This window comes from Panthera leo, chromosome B4 (assembly GCF_018350215.1).
Source record: "Panthera leo isolate Ple1 chromosome B4, P.leo_Ple1_pat1.1, whole genome shotgun sequence".
Taxonomy (NCBI): Eukaryota; Metazoa; Chordata; class Mammalia; order Carnivora; family Felidae; genus Panthera; species Panthera leo.
The window spans coordinates 28,536,211-28,556,917 of NC_056685.1; the positions used below are offsets into that span (position 1 = coordinate 28,536,211).

At 37.1% G+C, this 20,707-nt stretch overlaps 1 protein-coding gene across 4 annotated transcripts in view; it reads right to left on the bottom strand.

Moving 5' to 3' along the window:
- Positions 1 to 20,707, bottom strand: part of ARHGAP12 (Rho GTPase activating protein 12) — a 121,766-nt gene that overhangs the window by 81,137 nt on the left and 19,922 nt on the right. For all 4 annotated transcript variants that reach the window (XM_042945257.1, XM_042945256.1, XM_042945254.1 and 1 more), the window contains one exon: positions 19,049 to 19,803. In XM_042945257.1, the coding sequence (XP_042801191.1) occupies positions 19,049 to 19,726 (678 nt within the window). In that variant the 5' untranslated portion in view covers positions 19,727 to 19,803. The remainder of the gene's footprint in view (positions 1 to 19,048; positions 19,804 to 20,707) is intronic.

The window sequence follows — 20,707 nt, forward strand, 5'->3', positions numbered from 1 at the left end:
TGTGCAAACTGAGAATATGGAATTGTTTCTTCAGAGTAGTAAGAAAGTCATCTCTATCTACCTTACAAAGCAGTGGTGAAGCAAGCGCATATGTACGCATCTCTCCCAGTGCCTGATACATTAAAGATGCTCAGCAATGGCTAGATCCATTCACCTTCCTCTCTCTCACTACAGTATTGGTTATTTTTGTGAATCCCCTCTATTTTTGTATCTCTCATTAAAAATCAAGTTGCCATTCACCCACTTCAAATCACTTTGGAACTACTGAATTTTACACTGCTCTGAGTCAGAAAAGCAGGCAAGTAACTAATGTTCAACCACAGGTTACAGAAAGAGGGCTTCAGAAGTCAAATATCTTGTAGAAAGGCTCTGAGACAAAAATTTCTCTGGTTTGGAAGCCTATTCCTGCACCTCTTTCCTTAATGTACCAAATTACATTCATGATTTTCCAGAAATCTGAGTGGTGTTACTATACCCCACTTCAAAATAATTATGGTGATAAAATTATTTGGTAGTCATTCTGAGTCTAAACCATCTGTCTGGCATTTACTGAAGCAATTGCTAAAGATATTCTATGCATACAGATGAGATTTTTCTGAAGAAAAATGCAAAAAATGTTTCCACATCTGTTGTTTTTGTTGATATGTCACCTAGATTAGCAAATTCTTTCCTAGGAAGAAAACAGGGTGAAAACACAAAACATGTATAATGTACACATTTTTTAATGACTCTATTAAGATTATCTTTTCAACCACATTTTCCATTACTACTCTACTACAATCATACTACAATTATAGGTATGTATATACACATACACATATATACATCAAGAGACAGAGAAAGAAATTCCCAATATCGCAAGTCAACTGACACAATGACTTTAATCTTTAAATATGTCGACTTTTTAAAGTCATAGAATAGAATATTCAGGCATTTAAGTATAACAGAATCCATCTACAGAAGTGAAAAAAATGTATATGTAATTGATCTTACACAGTATGCAAAAATTCTGAAACATAAATACATTAATTCCATATTCCAAAAGATAGATCCCAGTGTACAGCAAATAACTGTGCTATCTGAACATGTATTGTTTCTGTCCAGCATTCTCCTTTTCCTGTGCTAGCACCAGCACCTTTCCTTTCTTTGGTTATCTGCCTTCCCCCAAATATGTGACTCTACCCTGCACACCTCACACCTTTGTGAAGGATTGGCACAAAACACAGTGATTTCTGACAAATCAGAATACTCAACCAACCTACACTCTACAGAGATGAATACAGACTTAATTAAGCTAGGTTCAGATGTCCCTGCAAAGGACTTGAGATATGAACTTCATATCTTTCTTCTGGCTCTAACTGTGATGACAAAAGCCTGGAATATTCAGTTGCATATCTGGTGAATTAGGGTTCTCCAGAGAAACAGATCCAACAGGATATATGTGTGTATATATAGAGAAAGAAAGATTTATTTTAAAGAATTGGCTCATGCAATTGTGGTGGACTGGCAAATCCAAAATCTGCAGGGTAGGCTGGCAAGCTGGAGACTAAGGGAAGAGTACCAGTTCGAGTTCAAAGGCAGTCTGCAGGCAGAATTTCTTCTCATTTTGGGGAGGGTCTATCGTCTGCTCCATTAAGCCCATCCACATTATGGAGAGTAATCTGCTTTACTCAAAGTTCATTGACTTATATGTAAATCTCATCCAAAAAACACCTTCACAGAAACATTCAGAATAATATTTAACCAAATATCTGGGCGCCATGGTCCAGCCAAGTTGACAAATAAAATTCAGCTCGTCATCACAAGTTCACCTCTTGTCAACTGTAGGCATATCATATTAAGGTGGTGGTGGTTGTTTTTTTTTTTTTTTTAAATCAGTACTGGCTTCACTATACAGATTATTCACTACATTATTTGCTGTCAAAAGTTTACTGGAAGAAATAGGTAGGACACAATCTTTGGCTTTAAAGGCTATACTCTGAAGAGAACAAGATATGCACAAAAATTTGCTCTTCCTATTTTTTGGCACAGAGAAGTCCTCTCCATTTGAAATCTGGATCTTCAAAACTTCATATGCTGAACCAGAATCAGTCTGGGTATTCCATCCTTGCTAGCTCCATCCCTGGCTTTCAGAACAGCTGGTGTCAATGACTGACCTGATATGAACAGATACAATGTGAGAAGACCCAGAGAATCAATCTCAGAAACAGAGGATATGGTTGATAACTATACTGTCTGCCTGGCACCTCTCCCTTATTCTGGGAACAGCATACCTACTATTTCTTTGGGAGAACTGTTTCTCTGTAAATTCCAACCATGCGGTTTGGGTAGGGTCCCTGGCCATAAGTACAAGCATGTCACAAGCCAAGCCCAATTTCTTCTCTGAGATTTTCTAAACTAGAACTAAGAAAAGAAAATAAGATACTCTACTATAAAACTGAGGATGTGATCCTAGTAGTTGCCAGCAACTCATCTACAGCCACGAGGAAGAAGTCTGTTTGGAAGAATAACAAAATCATGGAGACAGAATCAGAGATATGAGACACAAGTGATAAAAGGAATCCTAACAGTGAACAAGGCCCTAGCTCTAATGAATAAACACTTCCTGTAGCCTGGTTACATGACCCACTAAATTCCCTTCTGCCTCACCTAGTCACAGTTGGTGTCTACCACTTAACAGCTACATTCTGACCAATCACAGGGATTAAAGCAGAAAAAAGTAAATGAATGTAAAATAAGACCAAATGCATTAGGAATCAAAGTAGAAGGACAGGTAGAGTTTAGAAGAAAGTTGAAAGACACCTTAGAAAATGAAAAAGTGAGAAAAGGTCAGAGAAGAGGTGAAAGGGAGGTGGACATAAAAGGTGAACTGTGAGCCCAATGAAACTGTATGCATGAATGCACATGGAGGCACTTTCTTAGACGATTCATTCCTTTCCCTAGATCCTCAAAAGATCAAAACAAAAACAATTTAGAAAGAAGGAGCCTGATAAATAGATCTATGCTAAAATAAAACAGGCTCTTTGTTCCAGAAGGAAGCTAAGATCAGTTATCCTAAAAGACCTCAATCAATTTTGCCTTCAGCTTCACCCCAAATACAACTTCAAGCTCATCTAGCTCCTCTACCAAACTGCCATCTACCCAGATATTTATTCCTAAATTTCCTTAAAGAAGATTTATCAATTTTTACTCCATAATTACTCAGCCTAAAACTTCCACTTGAAGAATCCAGGTTTCTGGGGGCACCTGGGTGGCTCAGTAAGTTAAGTGTACAATTTCAGCTCAGGCTGTGATCTTGAAGTCCATGGGTTCAAGCCCCACATCGGGCTCTGTGCCAACAGCATGGAGCCTGGAGCCTGGAGCCTGCTTTGGATTCTGTGTGTCCCTCTCTGCCCCTCCCCCGTTCCCACTCGGTCCCTCTCTCTCAAAAATAAACATTAAAAAAATTGTTTTAATAATAAAAATAAAACCAACTTTTAAAACTATTTTTCTTTCCTATTTAATTAAGTAGAAAGGTGTGACTAGAAGATGATCCTGTGAAGCAGAAACAGATGTCATTCAGGGAGGAAAATATAAACAAAGGAAAGTTAAGGACACTAAATAGTTCTAAAACATCAACATTCTGCCTAGATGCAGCTAAGTAATGACTCCACTGGTTCCAGCAGTGTGGCAGCGGAAGGATTTAACAAAAAGATCTATTAACAGTGAACAAAGATTTGGATGACAGGAGACATTATTAGTTTTTGCTATACAAAGCTAATTTAGATCTGTTTTTAGAGTCAGCACCATCTATGTGGAAATGGATTTAGGAAAATCTCTAACAAACCCTGAAACATTTTATACCTATTCCTGTATTAACCAGAAAATCCAATTAGCCTGAAAAATTACATCCCTCAAGCATTCTTCTTTGCATAACAGATATTCTATTTGTATGTTAGTTTTTAAAATATTCCCTATAGTGAAACTGCACATACAATATAAATGTTTGTAAATATACAAACGTACATATGTATAGTTAAATTTGAATTTTTAAACACAATAAACATCTATTTCAACAGCCAACACAATTTGGCAATAAAGGGACTAAAAGGAAATATTTAAATGTTTTTTCAATTAGAAACGAAGTGTAAATCTATAACAAATAAGGAACTGATCTTGTGAACCCAGAGAAGAATAACACCTCAAAATGTTGATGAACTGCTCCATATATAAAATTTTCCAGATTAATTTAAGATTAGGTTTCAAATGCATTAGCTTATCATGGTCAGTGAAGACACTCCTTTATAAACATATCTGCTAACATAAAAAGCTAGAACTTAATCCAAACATTTCTAGATTTATGGTCATCATGATAAACATTCATATTGTATTTTTAAAATAATGATTCTAGGCATTAGAGTTGTTTGGCCTTCCTAAATTTATGGCAGGTTGTCAGTCCTCATTTCTCTGTCTGGCACGAGCCCATAGATAAAGGTCTACAAAATACCATTTCTACTCTCCAGTTTTTGTGGGTTTTTTTAAAAGTTTGTTTGTTTGCCTATTTATTTATTGGGGGAGAGAGAGAGAGACAGAAAGAAAGAAGTGGGTGGGTGAGGGGAAGTGAGAGGGAGAGAGAGAGAATCCCAAGCAGACTCTGCACTGTCAGCATGGAGCCCAACTCCAGGCTCAAACTCATGAACCTTGCAATCATAACCTGAGCCTAAATCAAGAGTTGGATGCTTAACTGATTGAGTCACCCAGGCACCCCTTACTCTCCAGTTTAAGACCATACTTTCTACCTATAGGGAACTGGGAAACTTGATACTCCAGGCTGATATGTCATATATTAAAGGGGCATTAGTGAGATCATGAAGGGAAAACAGGGTATCAGGAGCAAAATGTACAGTTTTTAAGGCTATTTAAAGGTTTAGAGCTCTGAACTAACATACTGATTTTCAAAGTTTCATATTCTTATCAACCATTAATATGAACTTTGAAATGACCTAAAAACCTACTGCTCTAAGGAAGACAATAAATATGATGTGTCCATTTCACTGCAAGTGAAGGGCCAAACTGAATTTTATAATTTTGACTCAAATTCTGGAATCTCTAAAACCAACTCCTCCAACTTCATCTCCCTAATATTCTTTGATAAAATCCATGCTGCAAGCAAGGGTCACAATACTTCTCGGTTACTTTTCAAAAAGGAACATGCCTTTGATGGGACATTAATCTAGGTTTCCCTTTCCCCTTTGACTTCATGCATTTGTAGCTAAACACTGGTCATCATTCCAGAAACATTCAGCATATGTATTATGTACCATGCACTACACTAAGGGCACTCGATATGCAGAGATAGACAAGACATAATAACTAGTATGGCCTGGAGATTACAGACTGACTAAAGAAAAAGAAGAAAATAATCATAAATGCAGTGAGTACAACAAAGGAGGAGTACAGGACGCAATGGGAGTTTATGATGGGAGGGTATCTCAGAGATGCCAAAACTAACAAGACTGTTAAGAGGTCAAGAAAATTAATACTTGGGGCAGCTGATACTTGGGTGACTCAGTCGGTTGAGCATCCAACTTCAGCTCAAGTCATGATCTCACAATTCTTGGGTTTGAGCCCCACATCAGGCTTTGCGCTGACAGTGCAGAGCCTTCCTGGGATTCTGTTTCCCTCTCTCTGCCCCTCCCTAGCTCATGTTCTCTCTCTCTCTCTCTCTCTCTCTCTCAAAAATAAACATAAAAAAATTTTTTAAAGAAAATTAATACTTAAAAAGTACCACTGAAAACTTATCAATTACCTTCCATTCTGGGAAAAAGAAGTAAATGTGCTTTTCCCTATTCCTCACACTAAGTACAAATAAAAACACTGGATGTAATACAAAACAAACACAAGAACACATCTGTCCACCCACAAATGAACGGATAAAGATGTGGTACACACATACACACACACTCTCAGCCATAAGAAAGAATGAGATCTGCCATTATTACAACAACATGGATGGCCCTAGAGAGTATCATGCTAAGTGAAATAAGCCAAACAGAGAAAGACAAATACCATATGATTTTACTTACATGTGGGATCTGAAAAGCAAAACAAATAAACAGAAACAGACTCATAAATAGAGCACAAACCAGTTGTTGCCAGAGGGAAGAGAGTGAGGGGAATGGATTAGGAATTACTATTATTAAATTATTAAAACACACACAGACTCTGAAAAGTAGAGAGAAAGTAGACCAACTAGTGACCTCAGGACCCAACGAACAACATGGTGGTGAGTTTCCTATGTTTAATTTTGGCTTCATATATCCCAGATTTGAAGGCAGAAGTCAGCAAAAAACAGAAACACTAACAGACAGACTAAAAGGCCCCAACAAATCCCTGCTCTAACAAAAGGACCAAAAAAGAGGAAGATTTAGCAAGACTGAAAACTTTTATACATAACCACTCTGCATCAGCCAAATGCTACATAGAAAAAAACCCCAACAGTCTCACCACATATTACCAACAATGGCAAACAGGTAACCTAGATCTTCACACTTACCAGGCTGGAACAAGGCACTCCAAAATGCCCACCTGAGTGGTGTCAGAGAAGGCAGAAGAAGAAACTAGGAGTCATTACCAGACAGTAACAAGATAACCTCCACCCCCAACACACATACACACACACACACACAGCCTACTGGGAGAATCAGAACTTACATTACTGCCAAACAGCAAGGAAGCCATCCTCTAACCCGCGGTGTTAGTGGAAGCCAGGTGGACCAAGTAATGAGGTAATTCAACCCCTCCTAGCCAGGGAGGTAGCAGAGAGATTTAGTGAGGAACCAGACATTAATGAGAAACTCTCAGAAAAGCTCCCAAACATGGATAATTGAGAAATTTAAAGCCTCTGCTACCTACAACCACAGCAAAATTTAAACACAATTCAATATCTTGCCAGATTAGCCTAACACTAGAGGTCTAGTCACTTCAGTTCCCCTTACCCAATAGAACATGTCTGGCTTTCAACAAAAAATCAGAAGATATGGCAAAAGACAAGAAAAAAATTTGAAGAGATAACATAAAGCAAGCATCAGATATGGCACAGATCTTCAAATTATCAGGGAATTTAACTTCTATTAATAACTTAAGAGCTATAAAAGAAAAAAATTCAAAAACAAATAAGTAATGTAAGCAGAGAGATGGAAAAGCTAAAACAGAATCAAAAACAAATTCCAGAAATTAAAGCACTGTTAAAAAAAAAAATAGAAAATGCCTTTGATGGGATGATCACTAGAATGGACATGGCAGGGAAAAGAATCAATGAGCATGAAGATATGTCAAAAGAAACATCCCAAATTGAAAACAGGATAAATATCAAAAAACCTACAGAAAGGCAGGTCATATGCAAACTGCAAAAAAACAAAGATCAAGAGAAAAGCTTGAAAGAAGCCAAAAGAAAAAAAACACCTGAACTACTGAAGAATTATAGCATACTTCTCATCAGAAACCAAGCAAACAAAAAGAGAAGGGTGAAATATTTAAAGTGTTGAAAGAACCAAAATCACCAATTTTCTTTGTATCCAAGGATTTTATGCAGCAAAATGAAGCAGAAATAAACACCTGCTTTAACAAACAAAACAAGGAATTCAGCACCACATCTGCCCTGAAAGAAACATTAACATTGTTAAAATGGCATCATTCCCCAAACTATCTACAGACTTCTGACCATCTTTATCAGACTTCCAGCTGTCTTCTTTGCAGAAACTGACAAGCTGATTCTAAAATCCACATAAAATGACAAAGGAGCCAGAAGAGACAAAACACTCTTGAAAAAGAATAATAAAGTAGAAGGGACAACACTTTGAACTTTCAAAACAGTAATCAAGACAGTCTATCTAGCACAGGCATAAGCATATACATATAAATCACTGGAGTTGAACAGTTCAGAAATAAACACATGTCTGTGGTCAACTGATTTTCAACAAAGTTGCCAAGACCATTCAATGAGGGAAAGAAAGTCTTTTCAAGGAATGGTCCTGGAAAAAAAAAAAGTTAAGTTGGACCCTTACTTTATACCATACATAAAAATGAACTCAAAATGGATCAAAACTAAATTTATGAGCTAAAACTATTGGGAGAAAATGAAGGACTATCTTCCTGACCTCATATTTTGCGATGGAGATGCACTAAAAGCACTAGCAACAAAGACACTAAAAGCACAAAATTAAAAAAAAAAAAAAATGGGTAAATTGGACTTGATCAAAATTTAAAACTTGTACTTAAAAGCACATTATCAAGAAAATGAGAAGACAACCCACAAAATGGGAGAAGTATCTGCAAATCATGTGGTAGCGGGCTATACCTAGGCTATATAAAGAACTCTTACAACTCAAATAAAAAGACAACTTAATAATGGGCAAAAGATCTGAACAGACATTTCTCCAAGGAAAATACACAAGTAGTCAATGAACCTATGAAAAGATACTCAACATCATTAATCATGAGGGAAATGCAAATCAAAGCCACAATGGAATACCACTTCACACCCACCAGGACAGCTGTGATAAGTCAGATACTAACCAGTCCTAAAGAAGATATGGAAAAATTGGAACCCTCATATATTGCTGGTGGGAATGCAAAACAGTATAGGCACTTTGGAAAATAGTCTGGCAGTTACTCAAACAGTTAAACACTGAGTTACCCTATCACCTAGCAATTCCACTCCTAGGTATTTACCCAAGAGAAGTAAAAACATATACCCACACAAAAACTTGTACACAAGTGTTTATAACAATATTATTCACAGTAGCAAAAAAAAAAGGATGAAAACAAGCAAAATGCCTAACAAGTGATGGATAAACAATAGATTATTATTCCACCATAAAAAGGAAAGATGTACTGATACATGCTACAACATAGATGAACACTGAAAACATTACGCTAAGTGAAAGAAGCCAATCACAGAAAAGCACATCTTATATGATTCCACTAAAATGAAACATTCAGAACAGGAAAATTTACAGAAATAGGAAATAGATTAAAGGTTGTTTGGGGCAGGGGTGGATAGAGGAATAGCGAAGTGATAGCTAAAGGGTACAAAAAACTACAAAACTCTAATGGAAAGACATCAAGAGCAAGTCTAAATAAATGAACACATATTTCTTGCCCATGGATTGGAAGACTCAATAGTGTTAAAACATCAATTCTTCCCAACTTGATCTATAGATTCAATATAATTCCAGTCAAAATCCCAATTAACTCTTTTATAGATAACAAATTGAATCTAAACTTAATATGGAAAGGCAAAAGACCTAGAAGAGTCAACACAATACTGACGAATGATAAAGCTGGAAGACATGCACTCCCTAGTTTCAACACTTACTATAAAATTACACTAATCCACACAGCATGTTATTGGCAAAAGAATGACACAAAGATCAATGGAACAAAACAGCCCAGAAATATATCACACACAAATGGTCAACTGACCACTAACAAAGGAACAAAGGCAATTCAACAGAGAAAGGAAAGTCTTTCCGTACATAGTGGGAACAACTGGAGATAGATAGATATATATATATCATATATATATACATATAATATACATATACAATATATATAATATATAATATATATATACATATATACACACATATACATAAAGAATCTAGACAAAAACTTTACACCTTTCACAAGAATTAATTCAAAATGGGTCACAGACGTAAACATAAAATGCAAAACTATACATATTCTAGAAAACAGAGAAAATCTATATGATCTTAGATTTGGCAATGAGTTTTTGGATACAACAGTAAAAACACGGTCTGGGAGAAAAAAAATTAAATTTTGTACTTTATTAATAAAATTTAAAAATTCTACTCTGTGAAGGTCACTGTTATGAAAATAAAAAGATAAGCTACAGACTAGGAGAAAGTATTTGTAGATATATAGAGAGAGATATATACATATATATATATATAGAGAGAGAGAGAGAGAGAGAGATCTGATAAAGGATTTGTATCCAAAACATACAATGTGATTTTAGAAAAACCTCCTAAAACTCAACAATAAACACAATTTTAAAATGGGCAAAAGATCTAGACATCTCACCAAAGAAGATAAAAAGACAGCAAAGTAAGCACAGGAAAGGATGCTCAATATCATTTGTCATTGGGGAACACAGATTAAAACAATCAGATCCTACACATCTATTAGAATGACTAAAATCCAAAAAACTAACAATACCAAACCAAATGCTGGTTCACCATCTTCATGTTCATGCGGAACAGGAACTCTACTACTGATGGGAATACAAAATGGTATAGGCACTTTAAAAGATAATTTGACAGTTTCTTACAAAGGTAAACATAGTCTTGGGGTGCCTGGGTGGCTCAGTCTGTTAAGCGTCAGACTTTGGCTCAGGTCATGATCTCATGGTTCATGAGTTCAAGCCCCGTGCTGGGCTCTGTGCTGACAGCTCAGAGCCTGGAGCCTGCTGCAGATTCTCTGTCTCCCTCTCTCTGCCCCTCCCCTGTTTGTGATCTCTCTCTCTCTAAAAGAATAAATACATATTAAAAAAAAAAAAGGTAAACATGGTCTTACCATACTATCCAGCAATCTTAGATATTTATCCAAGGTATTACCCAATTGTTCTTAGGTATTTCCCAACTCATCTGAAATTTACGTCCATACAAAAAAACTTCATGCAAATATTTATTGCAGCTTTATTCACAATTGTCAAAAATTGGAAACAACCACCAGTCCAAAAGATGAACGGATAAACAAATTGTGGTATATCCCTACAAAACATTCAGCAATAAAAGCAATGAGCTATCAAGCCATGAAAAGACATGGATAAGTCTTAAATATACATTGCTAATTAAAGAAGCCAATTGAAAAAGGCTACCTACCTACTGTAGGACTCCAATTAAAAGATACTCCAAAAAAGGCAAAACTACAGAGAGAGTAAAATAATGAGTGGTTGCCAAGAGTGGGAGGGGAGGGAAGGGGAGAGAGGGTGAATAACCGAAGTACAAGGAATTAGGGGGGTGAAACTATTCAGTGTGATACTGTAATTATGGATACACAATAGTATGCATTTGTCAAATCCCACTAAACTTTACAGCTCAAAGAGCAAACCTCAATGTCTCAATGTATGCAATTTTTTAATATAGAAACTCAAGGTGGGGTGGGGAATCCCAAAACAGAAAGCAGAATATGATTTTTTTAAATGTTATAAATGTATGCAGCAACCTCATTAAAATGGGGGGGGGTGGGGGTGGGTAGGGTGATGATCAAAGAAACTTTGAAAATGAGTCTGTAAAACTAAAATCAAAAAGAACTGAATTTTGGGGTGCTTGGGTGGCTCAGTGAGCTAGCTATCCAACTCTTTATACTGGCTGGGGTCGAGCCCCATGACGGGCTCCGCACTGGGCATGGGACCAACTTGGGATTCTCTCTTGCTGCCACTCCCCAGCTTGTGAGCTCCTACTCTCTTGCTTTCTCTCAAAATAAACAAACATTAGGAAACAAAAACAAAAACAACTGGAGCTCCTGGGTGGCTCAGTCAGTTGAGCATCTGACTCTTGGTTTCGGCTCAGGTCATGATCTCACGGTTTCATGAGTTTGAGCCCCGTGTGGGGCTCTGTGCTGGCAGAGCAGAGCCTGCTTGGCGTGCTAGCTCTCTTTCTCTCTTTCTCCCTCTCTCTGTCCCTCCCTGATTTGTGCTCTTTCTCAAAAATAAATAAAAACTTTAAAAATAAAGTAAAAAAAATAACTGCATATGAAGTACTATATTCTATTTAATAAAGTTCTATCCACAGGGATACAAGTTAACAATTCTGATACTCCTATACACTTATACTTGTATTAAACAATTATGCAAATGGATAGTGGACAATGGAAGCCCCATTTCTCAATGTTGGGGAGGAAGTTTATAGATAAGCAATGATCCATGCAGGAAGAGATTAGAGTGGAAGACATCAATATGAACCCAGGTTTAGCTCAACATAGATGCAGATGATTACATATGGAAATAATTATAGATTGGGTATATATATGAGTTAGCATATCTATGTTTATTTCCTTGCTCTGTCAGCTCAGAGGGCCTAGAAGCCATGACATCCTAGTAGCATCAGCACACTAACACCCAGAACTTGGTTTCTAATACCATTCTCCAGTTAAAGAAACAAGGGACCCCACGGAGAAATGGCTGATTCTAGGGCTGGGGCATAAAATACAGAGGATGAGCATGGAGCATCCTGAAGTGCCAGCAAGTAAGGAATGGCTAAAACACACATACACACACCTGAAAGAGTTCTCAAAGGCCAAAACTGAAATAATTGAGGAACAAAATATAGTAGTATTGATCATAATGCAAGGTATAAAGAAAAAATCTGTGAGTCTATACAGATATAAATAAATAACTGAATAAATGGTGCAAAACATACAAATTTCTCATATAAAATAATTCCAAATAATTTATGTAGACACTGTACACTCAAAGAGGTAGGGCATAATTCCTCCCCTTCTTATGTATGGGCCACTATAGCAACTTCCTTCTAAAGACCATGGTATGGAAAGGGAGGGAGAAAAAGAGTAACTTTACAGTGGAAAAATCTGACAATAACAGCTATCAGGTGATCAAGGTCACTATCAACACTGATAAATGATGTTGGTAGTTATTTACCCTTGACAAGATGTGATGAAAATGACATTTTACCTCTATGTCTTCCTGCCCAAAAGTCTAGAACTACAGTCCAATCATGAGAAAAACATGAGACAAATTACAAAATAGGGTCATTCTACAACACCTGACCAACACTCCTCCAAACTGTCAAGGTCATTATAAACAAGGAAACTCAGAAAAACTATCAAAACCAAGAAGAACCTAAGGACACATAACTACTAAATGTAATGTGGTATTCAGGAAGAGATAAAAAAGAACATTAGATAGAAAATAAAGAACTCCTGAAAAAAGTATGGACTTTAGTTAATAATGTATCAATATTAGTTCATTAATTATGACAAATAAATCATACTAATATGTTAACAACAGTGAAAACTAGGTGTGGGGTATATCAGAAGTCTATAATTTCTTCACAATATTTCTTTAAGTCTAAAGGTGCATTAAAAAAGTTCAAAAGTAAGAATAAAAACAAATCGTGGGTGCCTGAGTGACTGTCAGTGGAGCATGAGACTCTTCACCTCAGGGTTGTAGGTTCAAGCCCCACATTTGGTGTAAAGATTACTTAAAAATATAATCTTTAAAAAAATAAATCAACTGTATTTCTATATACTAGTAATGAATATGTGAATACCAAAATTAAAAACTCAGTATCACTTACAATTGCTCTAAAAAATTTAAATATTTACATGTAAATACAACAAAACACATACAGGACTTTTACCAAAAACTACAAAACGCTGATGAAAAAAAATCAAATTAGATCTAAGTAAGTGGAAAGAGACACACAATATACACAGATTAAAGACACAACATAGTAAAAATGTTCATCTTCTCCAAAATGACATGGAAGTTAATGCACTTCCTATCAAAATCCCAGCAAGATGTTTTATAGATATGGATCAGACTCTTCTAAAATGTATGAGGAAAAGCAAAGGAATTAGAATAGCTGAGTAGTTTCCTGTGGCTGCCGTAAGAACTTAATACAAAGCGGCTTAAAATAACAAAAATTTATTCCTTGCCAGTTGTGGAGGCCAGAAGTCCAAAATCAGTATCACCAGGCTGAAATCAAGGAACTGGCAGGGCTGCACTTCCTCCAGAGTCTCTAGTAAACAATGCTTTCTTTGCCTCTTCCAACATCCGGTGGCTGCCAGTATTCCTTGGCTTGTGGCCACATCACTCATGTCTTCAAGGCCAGCATCTTCAAATCTCTCTGTGCTCCATCTTCACATAGCCTTCTTTTTTGTGTGCGATGCCCCCTCTGCTCTTCTCTTGTAAGGACATTTGTGATTACATGCAGGGTCCAGGAGAATTTCTTCATCTCAAAATCCTTAACTTAATCTTATCTGTATAAAGATCTTTTTCTTAAAAAAGAAATGTTCCAGGGATTAGGATCTGATATCTCTGGTGAATATCATTTAGCCTACTACAATAACTAAAACAATTTTGAAGAACAAATTGGGAGGAATCAGTCTACCAATTTTAAGACATATTATATAGCTACTGTAATCAACGATGTCTGAGAGGTGCCAGGTAAGCATCTGACTCTTGGTTTCGACTTGGGTCATGATCTTGCAGTTCTGTGGGTCTGAGCCCCACATTGGGCTCTGCACTGACAGAGTGGAGCCTGCTTGGGATTCTCTCTTCCTCTCTGCCCTTCCCCCACTCACCCTCTTTCAAAATAAATAAAATTAAATATTAAAAAAAATCAAGGATGTCTGATATTAGAGTACGGAAAGACACATATATGAGTGAAACACAATAGAGGATCCAGAAATAGATCCATACAAATATGGCCTACTGATTTTTCACAAAGATATAAAAGCAGTTTACACACACACACACACCCTCTGGAGAACCCTGACTAAACTAGCTATGCTGTTAAGAGTATAAAAAGACAAACTATAGACTGGGAGAAAATATTTGCAAACCATGTATCTGGCAAATGACTAGTATCTAGACAATATAAAGAACTCTCTACACTCAAGAGTACAAAAACAAACAGTCCAATTAAAAAATGGGCAAAAGATATGAAGGACATTTCAATTAAAAGGATCTATTGATGGCAAATGAGCATATGAAAAGATGTTCAACATCATTAGCTGTTAAGAAAAGCAAATTATAATCACAAGATATTATTACACACCTTTCAGAATGGCTAAAAAAAAAAAAACCAAAAAACAAAAACAAAAAAACAGTGCAACATCAAATGCTAGTGAGCATGCAGAGAAAACTGGATCACATATATTGCTGGTAGGAATATAAATGGTACAGCCACTCTGGAAAACAGTTTAGCAGTCTCTTTAAAAAATTAAACACACATCTACCATAACATTAGCAATACTCATGGGCACTTATGCCAGACAAACAAAAAGTTATGTTCACTCAAAATCCTGTGCAGAAATGTTTATATATAGCAGCTTTGTTTACAACAGCAGAAAACTGGAAACCTAGATTTTCTTCAATGGGTTAATGGTGAAACAAAGTGTGGTACATCCATATCACAGAATACTTGTCAACAACAAAAACAGCGAACACTGGGGCGCCTGGGTGGCGCAGTCAGTTAAGCATCTGACTTCAGCCAGGTCACGATCTCACGGTCTGTGAGTTCGAGCCCCGCGTCAGGCTCTGGGCTGATGGCTCAGAGCCTGGAGCCTGTTTCCGATTCTGTGTCTCCCTCTCTCTCTGTCCCTCCCCCGTTTATGCTCTGTCTCTCTCTGTCCCAAAAATAAATAAACGTTGAAAAAAAAAATTAAAAAAAAAAAACAAAAAAACAAACAAACAGCGAACACTGATACAGTTACCTGGATCAATCTCCAGAGAATTACGCTGAATGAATAAGCCAACCTCATAGCATATGATTCCATTTATATAATATTCTTGAAATGACAAAATTATAAAGATGGAGAACAAATTAGTAGTAACCAGGGTTAAGGAGGGATGGGGATGGGAGGAAAGAGGATGTGGTTATAAAAGGGCAATATAAAGGATCCTTGTGGTGATGGAAATGCTCAGTATCTAGATTGTACAAATGACAATATCTTTTTTTTTTTTTTTAACGTTTATTCATTTTTGAGAGACAGAGCATGAGCAGGGATGGGGCAGAGAGAGGAAGACACAGAATCTGAGGCAGGCTCCAGGCTCTGAGCCATCAGCACAGAGCCCAATGCAGGGCTGAAACTCATAAACTGCAAGATCATGACCTGAGCCGAAGTCAGTCGCTCATCCAACTGAGCCACCCAGGCGCCCCACAAATGACAACATCTTGATCGTGATATGACAGTATAGTTTTGCAACTGGATAGAGGACACAAGGGAATCTCTCTGTATTATGTCTTACAACTGCTTTTATGAATCTACAAGCATCTCAAAATGAAAAGTTTAATTAAAGCAGATTGACCAATGACACTATAAGTCAGAAAAATGACAATCTCCTAGCAGACACATGAGGGGCAGGGGAGCAGCTCAAGGTTACAGAGGTGTATACGTAAGTCAAATCCATCAAGCTGTGCATTTAAGACTGCTGCAATTTACACACTTGATTGTATGCTCTGCCTCAGTAAAAGATTATTTTAAATTGTCATATGATTATTAATCTTGTTCACCATGATGATGGCATTGGCTGTGTATGAATGTTTTCAATTGTCCGTAAATTTATTTACCTGAGTACCTTTTAGCAGAAGCAGTTTAGGTAGAATGGTGGAGCTAGAAGTCCTACTAGAATAGGTTAAGGAGTGAGTGAGAAACAACAAAATGCAGAGAAGCAAATACATACAACTCTTCCCGGGAGTTGTCAATAAAAGAAAAGGGTGATAAAGTGATACTCAGAGGGGAAGGTATTATTGAAGTGCTTTACTAAAATGTGAAAAACACGAGATTTAAATGAGGGAGAAAACATGGTAAATAATCAACCACATGAGCACAATGCTGCGTAATATTTAGCAGATATGGAGGGGAGAAGAGAGACAATGCTTGCACCACACAAGGGGAAAGGGGACTGCTGATACAGGTGTACCTATAGATTTGATGGTGGAAATAATAATAGAAATAACAACAACAACAGCTCTATTTTACTGAATACTTACTATGCTAGCCAGCCCCAACATGGACCCCAATGATCCTCATCTCCTGATACACATACCCTTTATGGTCTCCTCCCACACAGAATAGAAGTGAGATGTGTAATTAATAGGAAATGACAATGTATGACTTCTAAGACTGGCATAAAAGACAATGTAGCTTCTACCTTGCTCTGTCTTGGACTGCTCCTGAGGGAAAGCTGGTCTACAACACAAGCACCTGTGAAGAGGCCCAACTAATTTCATGTGAGTGAACCATTTTAGAGGCAGCTCCTCCAGCCCAAGCCAAGCCTTCACAAGACTACAACCTCATGAGACCCTGTGCCTTTAAAACCAGTCATTTAACCGGCTTCTGAGTTATGGACCACAGAAACTCTGAGAAGATGTTACAGTTTTAAGCCACTAGACTTGGGAGGAATTTATTAAATAGCAATAGATACATAATGTACTTATACGCAAAGCATAGTTGTAAGCATATTAGATATAGTAGCCCACTTAATCCTCAACAACCCTGTGATCCCATTTTAAAATGAGGAAACTGAGACACAGAGGTTAAGCACTTTGCCCCAATTATGGCAGAGCTGGTAAGTGGTATGGAATCAGATCCAAATCTAAAGCCAGTGCTATTAACTGCTGTGCAATACATCCTCCCCACAGCTGAAGCATTTCCATCCTAAAGCTTTTATTTAGGCTACAGACTAATAGAAGGTAATAGAAGGTAAAGTTATTTGACCTAAGAGAGCAGGGAAAAGCAGGTGAATGAGAGAAATGATAAAGTTTTGAAATACTTGTCATGAACAGTTAGGAAAAGGACCTGCTAGAGAAATTTAGCAGGATTTCCAAGCAGTGTTAAGGGCTCAGGAGAGGTCAGGAGCCATGAACTTCCATGCAGTGAATTTAAGATGACCATAATGAAGAGAACACAGGATTGCTGGGATACATAAATATAAAACATACCGTGAACTGTGATGGCTATCAGTAATAGAAAACGCATCTTTCCCAAGTCCCGCTAGTTCAAAAAGAAGCTATGAACAGAAAAATTCCAGGAAACACTGTATATCCTATGTCAAAGTATCTCATAAAGACTGAAGAAATAGAAGCCTCCTAAGACACATGATGGTAAACTGGCAGTGCTACTTCATTAACTGCCCTGATCTCAAACATCAGAAATTTTTCTAGAGAATCTTCCCTTTTCCATTCAAAATGTCACAAAAAAATTGAAAGCTATAGTAAGAACAAACTAGTTCCATCAGAGTCAGACCACATCTAAGACCAGCCTCACAATTACTGACTTAACTTGATGAATAAATCTTACAACAGAGTTTTAGACCAAAAATTTATCAATTTACAATTTCACTTAAAATTAGACTTCTCCAGGGTACCCGGGTGGCTCAGTCAGTTAAGCAAACTACTTCAGCTCAGGTCATAATCTCCCAGTTCATGGGTTCAAGCCCTGCATCAAGCTCTGTGCTGACAGCTTGGAGCCTGAAGCCTGCTTCAGATTCTGTGTCTCCCTCTCGCTCTGTCCCTCCCCCACTCGTTCCATCTCTCTCGCTCTCTCTCTCTCAAAAATAAATAAAACATTAAAAAAAATTTTTTTTAATTAGACTTATCCAAATACATTCAAGTTTTGATTTCATGCAATTGCTTTTAATTTTATTTCACTTTACATGACAAGCTGGCATAAACTAATCTCAAAATAAAGTTGGATAAGGAGGAAAAAAATCAAATCACTGACACACAATCTTTTTCAGGCCAATGCTCCATGCAAACAAGTGTGTATATTTAAACACTTAAGACACCAAAGTGCATGAATGAAGGCAAAGATTTGTCAGCTAGTTTTTAAATATTAGAGGTTAATAAACAAGTTTTAAAGAACAAGAGTTAGCAGCTAACATTCCAGTGACACCTTTCCTCATATTCCCACTATTACCTGAAAACTTATCACAAATAAGCCAAATGAGTACAATTAGAAAACAAAGTTGGTCTAGTAAAAGAAATATCACTGGGTAAGTGATAAAAGAAATATCACCCTATGCATTATCAGTAGTGAAGACCAAAAAAAACTTTTCCACACTTGAGGCAGCTCTAGTCCCACAAAGGTACGAGAACTATGGAAACCATAAGGCCGACCTTTATGAACTCTACAAGTTATTACACTATTCTCCACCTCATTTAGCCAGGATAGAACCTATTGTAATAACAAAGCAAAATGAACAACGCCTAACTCCTACAAAGATTTTAATTAAAATCTGCAATATTTTTGTTGTGGTAGTACAAGTGCTCCATCATTCTACTTTTCGTCTTACCCTTATCTGCTCAGTGGAGCTGCTGCTAAGTTCATCACCAGATTCAGAATCCTGATGTACTCTTTCTGAGCCTTCTCCTGCTGAATCACAAGACTGTTCCTGGGAGAAGCTAGTTTTCTCTATGTCCAAGAACTCCGGGCCGGGAAAGTGACCAAATAAGCGCGTCCTATTCTGGCCAGAAACTTTAGGAGAATGTGAATCACTGTTAAACTTTCCATTATTATGGGTCAGGTCCAGGCTTAGGTTCACAGTCTGACATGGATTATAGTTGGGTCCAAAATTCTGATTGGCATCACGAATAAGACCTGTTCCTTGAACAGACGATGACGGCTTTCCAAAGCTCGAAAGCTCAGGCAATTTGTTCACATTTTCTGTTGACCTCTGAAGATGAAGACTCTGTATCATTTTCATAGCATTATTTGGCAGTCCAACTGCCTGTTTAACAGGTGGCATGAGAGCTTTACGGGTGACCTCCTTGACATACTGAGCTGGCACATAAAAGGCTTTGGAGTTCTCATCTGGTTTGACTTGCCACCAGTCGTCATTGGTCTTTTTCACCAAGATGTATCGTTCTCCTTGTTTTATCACGATCTTTCTGTCCTTAGCTTCATATTCATAATCATATTCCACTTCAATATACACTTGTCCTGGAATAGTCTTCCCACTTCTGTCAGCCATTTTTATTCAGTAATGTTCACCTCTCAAACAGGATGGTATGCCACATTATGGCTTTATGCCTTGTTGGATTAATACAGCTATTTTTATTTAAATGGAAGAAGAGAATAAAGAAAAAGTTAACACAGCCTGGATTTTTAATATTTATCCAAAAGCATCATATAATCAAGGTATTTAAAGAATACTACCAGGGCGCCTGGGTGGCTCAGTCGGTTACACGTCCGACTCTTGACTTCGGCTGAGGTCATGATCTCACGGTTCATGAGCTGACAGACTGTACTGACAGCACAGAGCCTGCTTGGGATTCTCTCCCTGTCCCTCTCTCTGCCCCCTACCCTGCTAACATGGGAGTGCACTCTTTCCTTCTCAAAATAAATAAATAAACAGTTTTAAAAAATATTACCTTCACCCTCCAAAAAGTAAACATGTGTCTAATATCATATGTATTTTCCTACATTAAAAACATCCATTCTAACTGTAATCTACATTTTCCAGTCATTTATAAGCAAAACCAAACCAATTACTGGAACAGTAAATATCCTAACCAGCCAGACAGAAAAAAATAATAATAAATAAGAGGTGAGAATTTTCCTTCTTTTCATGACTACCTAAAACCTCCTTCACTTTCTTAGAAAGGCTTACTAATAATAACAAATACATCTTAGGCACTTACCAAGAGCCAAGAACTGAGCTAGGTTCACTTATCTAAGTCCTGCTTTGAAGCTGGAACTGAATTTCAGTAACCCTGTACTATTTTCTAAAATGGTCAAGAGTATTAATGTGCTTTAAAAAATTATCCAATTATATGAGTTTCGTCTAACATAAATGGATAAAAAGGAGAATACTGTTATTTCCAGACAAAGTATGCACATGAAGAAAACAAAACTCCTAGTTTACTTTGTTTCCATGTTGTACCTCAGGAGGGTCACAATCCTTGTCAGGCTGAATCCCACAAATGGAAATAAATAACCAGTCTTATAATTT